The following is a 13,748-nucleotide window of genomic DNA, read 5'->3' on the forward strand; positions in this document are numbered from 1 at the left end:
CAAATACAACATATTGTTAAAAATTAAACCAGTGGTTTAAGATCCATTGATCCAAAAATTCAATGTTTTTTAGATCCTGTTTATAAAATAGCTCAAACTAGCTCCACCTCCAGCAGCTACAACATTAACATGCTGCTTTCAAACTGATGTTTCAGTAATAATAATCTAATTATGTTACGAAAACTAATACTTCGGCAGTATTTTTACATTACTGTTTCCTTTCTTGTGCATTTTAAATGAAATGGTCCTTTTAGTATTTTGATACCACAGTATCGTTTACAGTACACAGTGTGACGCTGAAACACACACAGTAGGCGCTCCCTCCTAAACCTGACATGTGGCCATGGAAGCAGGTTTTTTTAGGGTGGCGTGACAGGCACAGAGGACGGCTGCCTGTGTCAACACGCTGAGCCCAGAAACCCCATGCACCTGCAGGAGTGGGCAGCAGGGGCCGTGTCGGCTAACTAGCGTGTAATCTGGCGTGCCCAGGAGCACACAGTGGGCGCAGTATTGGCGAGAAGTCAGCGCACATCTATCAGGGGCCGTGTCCGCGTGCAAGCCACAGCTCTGACACGCTCCTCACACTTGGCGGTGATCCATCACTGCTATGCCCTGAGCACGCCAACCTCCACCACCACCACCTCCTCCTCCTCCTCCTCAGTAGTGCCCGTCACGGGCACCTTCAGCCAACCGCTGGGTCCTCCAGTAGTGCTGTGGTGGAGGTTCATTCCCCCCACAGAGAGGGGAGCCTGTCCTGTCCAGTGGACATCTTGTTTTCTCATTTGCCTTGGGGACATTTGTTTTGCGGCCTGACATGTGCAGGACAATTTCTTAGTGTTTCAGAGGAGGACAGCTGCGGCCCGAATTATGCTGAATCCGTAGCAGAGGGGGGATTTGTGTGACACAGTGAGGAGAGTGTACATCCATGTGTGTGTGTGTGTGTGTGTGTGTGTATGGGTGTGTGTTTGTGTGTGTGTGCATGTGTGTATGGGTGAGAGAGTGTGCATGTGTGTGTGTGTGTGTGTGTGTGCGTGTGTGTGTTTGTGTGTGTGTGTGTGTGTGTGTTTGTGTGTGTGTGTGTGTGCATGTGTGTATGGGTGAGAGAGCATGCATGTGTGAGTGTGTGTGTGTGTGTGTGTGTGTGTGTGTAAGTGAGTGTGAGACAGATAGCGAGAGTGCATGTTAGAGTATGTATTTGTGTGTGTGTGTGTGTGTTTGTGTGTGTGTGTGTGTGTGTGTGTGTGTGTGTGTGTGTGAGAGAGTGAGTGAGTGAGTGAGAGAGAGAGAGTGCATGTATGAGTATGTATGTTTTTTAACATCATCATATTAATCCTAACTCTAAATAGAGCATTCCTGTGTGTGTGTGTGTGTGTGTGAGAGAGAAAGTGCATGTTTGAATGTGTGTGTGTGTGTGTGTGTGTGTGAAAGAGAGAGAGAGAGAGAGAGCCCATGTGTGAGTGTGTGTGTGCATGCATGTGTGTGTGTGCTTATTCATGCATGTGTGTGTGCTTATTCATGCATGTGTGTGTGTGCTTATTCATGCATGTGTCGTGTGGGCTGTGGATGAAGGGCCTCAGTGGGGTTGTGGCTACCGGGGGGTTGTTAAAGTGACGGTGCCTAAACCCGTCCTGGGGATCGAAGAGAATTGACAGGTGGCATGTGAGCGCACAGCACGCCCAGAACACTTCCTCCATTCAGCCCATACTGCCGAAGACAGTCACTGAGTCAAACAGGGCCTGTTGAGCCACTAGCTTTACTGTGTTACCCGTATGGAGAAAAAAAATGAACGAGTCGGATCAGAGCCATTTACTAATTATACGGTGAATAACATTTCTGGGAAACCATTTGGACCACTTGGAGCATGACCCAGTAATAATCTCTTGGATGAAAAATAATTGTGAATTGTTCTACTGGTACGCCACAGATTTGATCCGCCAGGGGCCATCTACTGTTACATGTGACGTGTTGAAATGTGATTTTCAAGTGTTGATCTCTAGGGAGCTTTCCTCACTCTCTCTCCACCTTGACATCTGTCCTATTAGTGGAGGGCCACAGAGTCATTTTCAAAGGTGGATGCTGCAAACTGTCTGGGGATCAGAAATATTTCATAACAAAGAAGCGAGGGCCGGGGTAGGCATGGAGACAGCTGCAGCCCGAGGGGTAAATATGAGCACGGCCAAGCCTTTGTAGAGCTGAAGTGTGTACATGTAGGGTTTACAGTGGAGGGGCCTTAAAAAATCAACAAAGAATACAAAGAATATGTGCCCTAAAATATCGAAACAGAGCAATGATAGCTGCGAATATGAAGATGTTAAAGGCACAATATGCAACAATTATGCTTCAGGATTAGGGTTAGGATAAGCAGTTTAACCTTAAAATAACAGCTTAAAAAAAATTGGGGCGCTACAATGACTTTTAATATGGAGAATTGCGTCCATGCCAATGGCATAACAGGGTCGATAGGCATATAACTGCCTTCTGTAGTTTTGCCTGCCGATGCCCGCCGACCTGACTTTGATTACCTTCTGCTGATCTAGTAAGTAGCTTATTTGCCGTCTTGCTTAGTCTTGTGCTGCACATGATTGATGTTTGACTGTGTAAGGACAGTCGTTGAGTAATTAGTTTGTCATAATGTCAAAGTCAGCACATTTCAAGAGGCTTCGTTAGTTTTAGCTGCTAGCATACCTTTAGCGAATAGCTATTAATCCTTAATGCACCTTTAAGGGTTGTGTGTAAGATCATTGATTTAATAATAAATTAATATATGTAATTTCATTATGTATCTTATACTAATTTAAAAATGCAGGTATTGCTATATTTATAAGGTATTTGAGAATAAACTTACAATAGCATAACAAGGCATTAGTATTTTCTAAGGAAATATTTATTGAAAAGCAAATATACATTTAATATGATACACATATTTTGCTATGGGTGTCGCTTTCAAATTATCAAAATGTGTGACCATTATAAAATTCAATGCACATACAGACACACACAAACATACACACAAACACACTAAAAATCTTGACAAAGCGCTTGTATTGTGGACAAGATGTGAAAGAAATACTGTAATTGTTCATGTTATGGAAACAGCAAGATAATGATTCAGTGTGCAAGTGCACGTAATGTGATATTTGTTGTTGTCATTTTTGAATCTCTGACATTCATTCATGAAAAGCTGTGGCATTGTAATGTGTGAGCCCAAAATATATGTGTGCATGGTCAGTTTTGTAATTTGAAAAATATTGCTCTATTTTGCCAGGAAATAAATAAATAAAGTGCTCAAAATATAGCTTGATTTGAATTTAACAAAATCTTTCTAATTGGGTTATAAAGCCTCTTAAATCATCAATTTACAGAGCATTGCAGTACCATTATAGCTAAGGTTAAACGCTTATGTAGTTCTTAATATGAAGAATTTATTTGAATGGGAACCAAATGTAGTACATTAGTTTATGTACATCTTAAAACAATTTAACTGTTGTTGGATGAAACTAATGTGCTATGATCCTATAAAGTTTCCTTATCAACCCAGCTGAATGACACAGTGCTGTTCTGTCCTTTATCACTTTTCTTAAAACGGATAATGCCACACAGTACGCTCTCACGATTTGGGATCTTAACATCTGTAACCTCTTTCAGCATGTCAAGGGTGAAGATATTTATTTCCCGATGTCTGATGTGGCCTGTAGTTCTATTGTGTCCTGTGTTTAGTACTCAGTATTTAACACATAACGGCACAAGTGTCCTGGTAGAAACGACTAGGTTCTTTATTCAACAATGCTGTTTATTTGGTGAGACTTTCCAGATAAGTGCTCTGAGGCTAGTATATGCTGGTCTGGGGTGGGACATGGTTTTTAACAGAGTATGTTGTGACAGTATTGGTGTTAATGATAATATTACAGTTTTTCTTCAGACATACAGATACTCGAAAAGCGACCCCATTCCTGAAATGCCTTAAGAGATATTTTTATGGAAGCACCTTTTTTTTGGCCTCTGTAACAAATCAATCCATGAACAAGGTCTTCAACATTTACAAAAAAGGGGGCATTTTGTATGTATATCCTATAAATGTTTCACCCCCCAGACAGTAGAGGTAACAATTATAATAGGGTTTGCTTTGAATCTAATTAGCTGAAACTATGTCTATCTCATAGGCCTTTGCATCCTGTATTTGTTGCCCCAATGTGACATCTTTAAATCTGAATGTACGTACCTGTAACCTGACAATCTTTCTATCTGTACATTACAATTACAGTTTTGAATTTCTGTCAAATAAATACTCAAACGAAAATATTCTGCCGTCGTTTCAAAAACAAACCTCAGTGTTAATGTGTCACCAAAACCAGTCACTGATGTTCAGGCAGGTGTCCCTACCCTGTAGCAGGGTCTCGGATGGACCTGGCACTACCTCTGTCCCTGACCCCTGTGGTGCCAGTTCTGGGTTGGGCATGGGAGACAGGTGCCCCCTGGCACTGGAGGAGCTGCTGGGTGCGGTGCTGTACCTATGACCACTGGCATGAGCAGTCAGTGGGCTCCTGGATGGCATAGTTGACCCAGGTGGAGTTGCCGCTACAGTACAGCTGGACGGTTCGCCGCTGCAGGCCCATCTCACGACAGCACTTACAGAAACGTGCGTAGGTGTTTATGTTGTAGTTGTATATGCTGGCTGAGGGGCACTTCCCATCACATGACACTATGTTCACCTGAGGGGTAAGCCACAGAGTTATTGAATGAATGTTGATGTGGAACTTTGAAAATTTGAACTTTGAACTTTCCCGGGTGCAAGGGCTTGAGAGTTGTCTGAATGGGCAACATACCGGTCTGTTACTTCGACAGTCATTTTTTCGGATTGTCATCCTTACGGTCACCTTTTGGCATGACTTCCCATCTTCTTTACCTGCAATGTTATTAAATTGGCACGAATGTCATTTAAAGCAATCAAAATCCCTCCATCGCAATGATGAGGCACCAGTTAAATAAACTGTGTTGAGGAACTCCTCTTAAAATCATGCACTCTGGTTAATTCACTCTGCTGATGAGCTGAAGTACACACATTACTTTTGTTTGTACACAAAATGTCTGTTACGGCTAAATATTATATCCCACTGCACACATTTCCTTTAGTCCATAGATCAACGATATTAAACAAATCTTTCCCCACTTGGCTACAAAGCAAATAATATAATCATGACAATACTCTAGTCAAAAGTCTTTTTAAAACGCTTTAGAATGGAGGGCAACGTTAAGTGTTGAAGTGGAAGGGTTTCCCCTATTGTTGAATTTAGTAACAATTAGAAGAAAAACATAAAATAATGTGCCCTCCATTCAAAAGTCTGGTTTATATATAAATGGGAAAATAAATGCTTGATATCTAGAAAATATATCCTACTAGCTTTAATATGATAGCTTGTGCCATTGTATTATAATAGTAAAGAAAGGTGTAATTGTTTGGGTAATAAGGCACAGTAAATTCCAGAAAGGTTTTTAAAGACTAAAAAAATAAGGTTGACTGAATTGAATTGAGGTATATGAGTCTGTGTCAGATAATTTTCCATTGATCCAAAATATCTAGTGTTTGTGCCATATCACCCAATGCATTACAATAGGACCCCAGTACTAGTTTCTACAGAACTAGATGATTGGCTACTATAGTTTAAATCGCACCCTCCAGTGAAAACATGCAAGATCTACACAAATACTCACTACTTGGCCACTACCAACAGTACATTGTTGGCAATCAACAATGCACTGCCCGTACAGAGCAAAATGGGGAAAGACTGAGCTGTCACAAGAATTGCTTGCAGAAAGAAACCAGTTAATATTTATCTTGTCCAAAACATAATGTGTGTCCTATTTTGTTTTCCATTCTTTTTGAGTGACTTGGGGGGAGTACATTGTTGGGAATCAACAATGGTGCTGGTAAGCCTGGTTGTCTCATATCTGTCTGGTACCTCTTTCACAGTTTGTGCTAATTGTAGGTTTCAAAGGGCTAACAGGGAATGGGAAGAGGGAAAATCCAGTACCTGGTGGGATTGGTACAGTGCAGTATAGGTTGTCAGTGCCACAAATGAGACTAACAGGGCTCGACATTGTTATATGTAACACTATACATTCAAAGAAACCATATTATATAAAAACATTACCTATGTTATATGCTGATTATTTTAAAACGTAGCAAATATGCATAATTATGTGGGATCTAACTAAGAATTTGATCTGCATTTCAAAATTCTGGGAGTCATGAAGTTGAATACATATTTAGTAAGGTGTAACACTTTATGGCTTTATCTAAACTACCAAAACAGTACAAAGATTCACATAAACACCACTGTACTTACATGTTCTACAGCATCCATCCATGTAACTTACAATGGTACCACCAATCTAGAAGAAGAAATCAAATTGCAAGTTCTATTTGAAGGGTAAGGTAAATGAGTGGTAATTTGTGTCCACAGAAAAAAGCATTAATAGTTACTTGGATGATATATGGATCTTTTGAAAATTCATAAATATTCATATAAAATCATAAAAAAACAAACCAAATGTTGTCACAATCATTAATATTTAAGTGGTTAATTGTGATTTAGTGCAGGATAAGCCCTGTCGGCCTGCTGGAGTGTCTGATGTGGTGAATCCACTCACCTTCATGCACTCGGTCTCATTGAAAGGAGGGCAGCTGTAGGAGTAGGAGATGAGGGTGGGGCCTGACTGAGTTTCTGCACATTCATACCTCATGCAGTCGGACACCCACGTCTTCCCTGGCTGAGGGGGGAATCGTGAGAAAAACATGTTTCAAGAACTTGGAATAACCCCATTAAATAAATACTGTACATACTGATGTGTCACCTCAGCACAAACTACCTTATAGAGAGCGATGGAGCCGTTTTCACTCTTGTAAAGGCAGGAAATGTTCACGCAGACCCCACAGCACGCAGACAGGTCTTTGGGTGGGATGTAGATCTGATTCTGAGAGAGCCAAAAAATATTACATCATGAAACAAAATCTGGTCGTTGAGATTCTACTTCACACATTATAAGACATAACCTCTGCAAGGTGGCATATAGGCCTTTATTATACATTCTGGCTGCTTCTCTCTATGGATACCTTATCTATGGTAGCACAGTTTGCTTTCAGGACTATTTGTGTGTGTGTGTGTGTGACTCACAGCGTGGCACTTGGCGGAGCAGTTGGTTCTGGCGGTTCGGATGAGGTGGTAGCCGGTGAGTGGGTCCATTGTTTCTGTGCAGCGCGCTGTGTAACACACCCCCTGGTCACTGTGCTCCACCAGGGTCTGACCTGGCCGCATCACACCCCTCTCCCCGTCCACACAGACAGCGTCTCGCACTGGGTCAACAAAGGGTCAACGAAGGGCCACCATCATCAACAATGATCATCAACAAACATCACACACATAAACACATAACACTATCACTAATGGAAACACACAGGTCACCGGCCGCTCAAATGAGTGAGATAATGCAGCACGGCTGCAAACCAAAGAAGAGCATGAAGGCAATATTTTAATCAATTAAAATGGCTACAATTCAGAGAACTGCATTCCTCTCCACAGAGACATATTCGAATCGTTCACTCACCACACTTTTGTCTTTTACAACCACAGTGGTTTTTGGGGTCCGACTGAAAGGACCGGTCAGGTTGTGTGATCTCTCCCTGAAGTCAACAAAAAGATATCAATCACACAGTGATAACATAGAAATCAGCAGAACTACAGGTGACAGCTGGTAAATAAGTCACACTTACCAGCGCACATCTTGGACTTGGAATTTTGTCACATGCACACTCTGGAAAATACACATATCAGATACACACACTGGTTAAACAAGATGCAGAGAGCAGAGACACTGTCAGAATGACGGCTTGCAGACAGTGAATGCATTACCACATGTGCGCTGAGGACAGCAGCGGCCGGGGAGACTTGCTGTGGCTATAGCCATACCCAAAGGACAGGAAAACTCAGCACAGCGGAACAGCTCACAAACTGAAAATACATAGTGGAAGGAGATTAAACAGCAGATTAATTACAAGGGAATGAAATATATTTCACACTGCATTGGGTTCAGTTTTCTTAAACAGTTCAGTAATTCCTTAGTGGGTAGTCTGTATGTGTGATCCTAGTCGCAAGTGCATAGTAATGACCCGTCAACAAAAACGGAAGCTAAGTTACTGAAAGTATACAGGGAGTTAGGGCTTCCTGTAGGGGCATGCAGGAGACCTAGAGTAGAGAGTAAACAGAGGTGCTTTGATAAGTCTGCCTGCCCTCACCACAGTGATAGACTGGGCAGCAGCGTTCAGTGCTGTTGGCGTCCACCGTCAGCAGCTCCCCCTCCTCACATTTCGGAATCATCTCTGGGCACGTGTCGCACACTGATGTGTTAATACACACACACAGGCACATAAACAGACACATACAAACACAGGCAGACAGGCAGACACACACACACACACACACACACACACACACACACACACACACACACACACACACACACACACACACACACACACACACACACACACACACACACACACACACATATATATATATAAGTAAGTAAGTACCAAGACACTTTATCACACCAGCTCCAAACATGTGAGAAGTATGTTGTGCACACATGGTATTCCTTGTAAAACATCCAAGCATGTAAACCCATGTCCACTCTCCCACCCCAGTGTGTCATAAACAGCTCAGCTCCCTCTCCATGCAGGGCCTTGAGCCCATCCTGCCCAGTGTCTGTGACTCACTGCAGATATAGGCCAGGCAGCAGCTCCCATCGGCCTTTGTGGCGATCGGGCTCTGGTCGTCCCGGCAGGAGGGCACCTCTGCCTCACAAAGCCCTGGGTCACACTCTGTACAGCACCCAGAGAAACACAGTGAGAGAGAGATATGACGGGCTAGGCCACAGGATCCATCCTCTACATGAGATACAACCATAGGGTTATAGGGTTATAGACCTTTATTCAATTCAATTCAATTACATTGTATTCATATAGCACCAAAACAATCAATTTGTCTCAAGGAGCTTAATCTTATGGTCTATGTGAGGTTCCACAGTAGTTTGATTCGAATCAATTCCAAAGTAACTGATTGGATTTTGCAACAACCTGCTGTCCCCTAAAATGCTGTCAGAATATGTTTGCATGTCAGAGACGGTGTGTTTGAGAGGCGAGCACACTTACCACAGGCATACACTGGGCAGCAGGAGCCTTCTCTGAAGTATGACACCAGCTTCTCTCCAAACTTACACTCAGGAGGGGCAGCGTCACAAAGACTCTGATTACACACTACGCACAACACATACTCAAATATCAGCCACAGATTGTACTTCAAATGTATGTAAACTCACAAGGTTAGAGTACAAGTTATGGTTATAATACATATATAACATATATTATTTGGAACTATATAGCATTCGCATGACACTACAGCATGAGAGCAGTTGTGCTACCCACCACAGGCTTTCTTTGGGCAGCAGCTCTTGTCGTCTGCCAGGCTGAGGATCACCTCTCCATCTTTCTTACACTCAGGCTGGGGCATCTCAGTGCAGTTATACTCCACTGGCACTATGGTGTCATTATCACACCTATACATGCAGCAGCCATCTTTGGAGGCCTTCCACACCTCCCCCACGGCACGCGGGCTCCCAAAACTGTCGGTGCACGCTGGGGATAGATGGGTCACAACACTGAGACTGCTTAAAGGGAAAACCCTCAAGGGGGAGTTAAAGACACAGGTCAAAGATGGCTTTGACACAGGAGACATAACAAATATCGTTCGCTGGTCAAAACAAGTGCTAGCACCTATTCAGTCTAGAGCGGTTTAGAAGCAACATGGAGGCTTGTTTCATATCTATGCATATGGACAAAAAAAAAAAGATTTCGAAAATGTTCCACAGTGTGTATCCTTACACATGAGCATCCTTTACATGCATCCACACACACACACACACACACACACACACACACACACACACACACACACACAAACTATAAATACTTGTTGGTATTACATGAACATTCAGGGTGAAAACCATTTCTCTCTATCTATCTAACAATTACAGAGAAATTAGACAGCACAAGTGTTCCGTACCACATTTGGTGGGAGGGATGCAGAGAGATGAGTAGGGCCGGTGCAGGAGAGTCCCCTCGGGGCACACACAACCCTCAGTCAGGCCGGAGCACTGCTCAGGGTCGTACTCAAACTCATGGTTGGGACAGGACTGAGCAGTGCACGTAGTCAAGCATGCCTGGTAGCGCAGAGTCTCAGGGCACAGAAACGCTGAGGGATAAAAGTATGGATGTTTTAAGAAATACAACCCCCACAACTCAATACCTTTCACCTGAATTACGCTAAATCTAAATGAGCAAATATCCAATTTGTAGGCAACAACTTTCTTTCGTATCTCAAATTTGTTTGATGTTCGGTGTTTGAGCACTACTTAGAAGCTGAGAAACAAAAGCCTTGAGACTTTTTGATCACACCTCATGCAACAGTAAAAGTGGTTGTAAACGTATCAGTAGTCCGAACTCACGGCAGTAGTCTGGGCTTCTCCATTCGATGCAGACATTGAACTTGTGACAAGAAGCGACATATGCAGCCAGGGCCACGCATGGATTGTTGACATACTCTGCATCTCGTACCCACAGTTCACAGAAAGTTGCAGGGGGAACCTAAAACCACACAAGGTGACTTTTACTGACACTTTTTCCTATCAGAAATAACCTAACAAGCCTTTGGTGTAACACAGGGTGAAATGTCTGTATTTGAAATCTCCCCTTGTCTGAACATGGAATCCCATCAACTGCAGACGTAACATCCCACTGTAGTATAGTCTTTATAACTCTTTATCGCTCCCTGTCATCAACCCTCTCTATTTAGAATGCGGAGCTAAGTCTGAGGAGACCTAGAATACATACATAATCATGACAGGGAATGAAGCTGTTGTTGTGAAGCATGGCCAGGCACTCAGAGCAGTCACTGGTGGAGCAGTTGACCTCCCGTCTGCGGCTGTGACTGACATAGCTGGTGGTGTTGGGGACCTGCCAGCTGTCAATGAACACAGCAGGGTCCTCACTCTCCCCCACCGTCGTGCCGTTGGACAGGGTCAGGTCATTAGCTGGATTACCATCACAGCAACCTTCCGTGGAAGGGGCGAAAGAAAGGAAGGAAGCAAAGGAGGAAGGGAAAAAATAAAGAGAGCAAGAAAAAGGAAGAAACCAACGAACAAAACACTTTTGTTACCCTAGGTGAAAACTAAATATAGTTATAAACTATGAAGTCACTTATAAATAGAAACGAATAAAGCTCAGCCATGGGATATGTACACTTACCACATAAACCCATGGTGGGCAGTTTTTTGCTGTTTGTGTCTGTTTCAAGGACCATCATTCCAGTGCTGTGGAACCACTGAATTTTCAGTCCAGTTGGAGTCCGGATTAGATACATGTTGCCTGTGTCCAGCACCTCAAATCCATATTTCTTAAATCTTGGCTTGGCATACCTGGAGTTCACATATAACTGCAAAACATATTCCCAAAAAGGCGATTAGGCCTTTTATTTCTGAAGTAAAATAAATGCAAAAGGAAAGGTAAATGTTGATCATAATATCATCATTATTATTTATTTTTTATTCTTTGATTGGGAAAGGACAAATCTCACCCTTCTCTGAAGCCTGTTGATGATGACATTGTGTGATTTGTGTGTTATATTCAGCGCTACCAGACAGAGGTTCGTGAAGTTCCAAAGCAGCTGCAAAACAAAAATAAGAAATAAGACAATGATTACAAGTTTCATTCATGCTAAGCACGGACAGTTCAGCTTCTTCTACAGCAGTCTACTTACCGAGTCTGAAACTGGGCACTCTTGGACCAGGATGCTGACCGTCTCATTTGGAAGCTGGGTCACCACATAGGATGCAGCCTTGTAGATGGCCACACTGTTGCCATCGAAGGTGATGACATTAAGGTCAGGAAACACAGAGCAGCGACCTGTTGGTATGAAATCACAAGGCACTCAGAGAAGGATCAAGAGACATGGAGTATGGGATATCAGCATCCACGTTTATTCTTATAATGTCTGTGTGTGTGTGTGTTAATGTGTGAGCGTGCAGTTGTGTGTGTGTGTGTGTGTGTGTGTGTGTGTGTGTGTGTGTGTGTGTGTGTGTGTGTGTATGAGGTACTTACACGGGCAATCCCATTTAGGGCAGCACTTGTCTCCATTCACGAGAACAGCAAAGCCCAGCAAGCCACAGTTAGGAGGAATGGAGTTATAGGGGCAACTCTGAGACTTGTTGAATAAAACCAGTTGTCCACCTACACAAATGTATTTGGTGCAGTCATCGATAATTTCTGAGTATGGTGGCTGAAAAAAAGATATATCAAATAATGTTTGAATGTTGCTAACATACACTGTTGAATGTTGAATAAATCACAAGAGATAAAGAAATGGGTATCCATTTAAAAAAACTAAAAGGTACATGTGAAACTACACTACACTATATGCAGTATTCTCACATTAAAATAACAAAGATGCGCACTGACATATACTCTGGTATATCAAATGTCCCATTGCCCAACTTCCCACTATTTTTTCAATGTGTTAAAAGTAAATCAGCGAACACAAAACGTAAACTAATACATAAGGATATATTTTAAGAATGGTACGGAAGAATACAGTAATGAAGTACACTGAAGAGACTGGACTAACTATGCACATCCTGGTAGATGGAGCCGTCATGGTGGAGGGAATCTCTGGGGCCTCAGATGACTCCTCTGAAGTAATCAAAGTGACGGGTGACGGCGATGCCTCTGTGGTGCTCCTCACAGGCTCCGCACCTGTGGTAGAGAGCGATGTGAGAATAGGAGAGGTCACTGGTGCTGAAGTGGCCGATGTCTTCACTCCATCTGGCCCAAGAGTGGACTTCTCAGTCAGTGCTGAAGTGGCTTCTGGAGTGGGTCGGAGATCCACCGTAGGCGTGGAGGCAGAAGTAGTGGTGGGTATTGTCTCTGTGGTGGTGGTGGATTCGGGTTGGGCTACTGTTGATGTCAAAGTGACCACTGGCCTGGTGGAGGTAATTGTGGTCTTTGTGGTGGGTGCCTCTTCAGTTTTAGTTGTGAGTTCCGTGGTTACAGCCCTAACGGTGGTACGAGGAGTGCGGGTGGAAGACAGAGACTCTGACCCTGTGTGCGGAACGACAGTCTGAGAACCGGGTGGTGTCCTCACTGTAGATGAAGTTGAAGTTGGTGTTGTTGCGGGTTCTGTGATTCTGGTAGTCGTGGTGCTCGAAGTTGATGTTTCAGTGGGGGACACAGGAGGCCCTGGGGTAGAAGGAGTGACTCTGGAAGTTGTTCGGAGTGTTGTTGTGCTCCATGTGGTTTGGGTAGTGGGGCTTACTCTGGTGGTTACCCTCTCAGAGGGAGTGCTTGGTCTTGAGGTTGATAGAGCTGATGAAGTGTAGACTACGGGTGACCAGGGCGAGGGCCGGGATGTGGTAGCGTCTGTCGTTGACACCTCAACCCTCCCTGTTACAGGATGGACTCTTGTTGTGTCCGTATGTGGATGTATGGTCACTGGCCCCACAGTAGTTGTTTGGATACTGGGTCGAGACGTCCTCCCAGTTGTTGAGAGAGTGCTGAGTCTGTCTTTTGTCGTCACCTCTGGAATTGTTGTCGTTATTGTTGAAATTCGACTGGTCGCCCTCTCCGTGGTTGTTGTGGATTTTGT

At 43.4% G+C, this 13,748-nt stretch overlaps 1 protein-coding gene across 1 annotated transcript in view; it reads right to left on the reverse strand.

Moving 5' to 3' along the window:
* Positions 1–2,861: 2,861 nt before the first annotated feature.
* otog (otogelin) overlaps positions 2,862–13,748 on the reverse strand; it is a gene marked incomplete at its 5' end in the record, with an annotated part of 39,740 nt that continues 28,853 nt past the window's right edge. The window contains 23 exons of the mRNA XM_080843513.1: positions 2,862–4,709; positions 4,824–4,903; positions 6,345–6,390; positions 6,649–6,768; positions 6,868–6,972; positions 7,173–7,351; positions 7,603–7,678; positions 7,769–7,809; positions 7,908–8,006; positions 8,291–8,392; positions 8,771–8,875; positions 9,206–9,310; positions 9,479–9,688; positions 10,116–10,304; positions 10,558–10,696; positions 10,943–11,163; positions 11,357–11,543; positions 11,685–11,774; positions 11,868–12,013; positions 12,209–12,386; positions 12,732–12,859; positions 13,164–13,305; positions 13,431–13,620. Of these exons, the coding sequence (XP_080699639.1) occupies positions 4,509–4,709; positions 4,824–4,903; positions 6,345–6,390; positions 6,649–6,768; positions 6,868–6,972; positions 7,173–7,351; positions 7,603–7,678; positions 7,769–7,809; positions 7,908–8,006; positions 8,291–8,392; positions 8,771–8,875; positions 9,206–9,310; positions 9,479–9,688; positions 10,116–10,304; positions 10,558–10,696; positions 10,943–11,163; positions 11,357–11,543; positions 11,685–11,774; positions 11,868–12,013; positions 12,209–12,386; positions 12,732–12,859; positions 13,164–13,305; positions 13,431–13,620 (3,079 nt within the window). The 3' untranslated portion in view covers positions 2,862–4,508. The remainder of the gene's footprint in view (positions 4,710–4,823; positions 4,904–6,344; positions 6,391–6,648; positions 6,769–6,867; positions 6,973–7,172; positions 7,352–7,602; positions 7,679–7,768; positions 7,810–7,907; positions 8,007–8,290; positions 8,393–8,770; positions 8,876–9,205; positions 9,311–9,478; positions 9,689–10,115; positions 10,305–10,557; positions 10,697–10,942; positions 11,164–11,356; positions 11,544–11,684; positions 11,775–11,867; positions 12,014–12,208; positions 12,387–12,731; positions 12,860–13,163; positions 13,306–13,430; positions 13,621–13,748) is intronic.

Source organism: Sprattus sprattus, assembly GCF_963457725.1.
Source record: "Sprattus sprattus genome assembly, chromosome: 8".
NCBI classification, from domain to species: domain Eukaryota; kingdom Metazoa; phylum Chordata; class Actinopteri; order Clupeiformes; family Clupeidae; genus Sprattus; species Sprattus sprattus.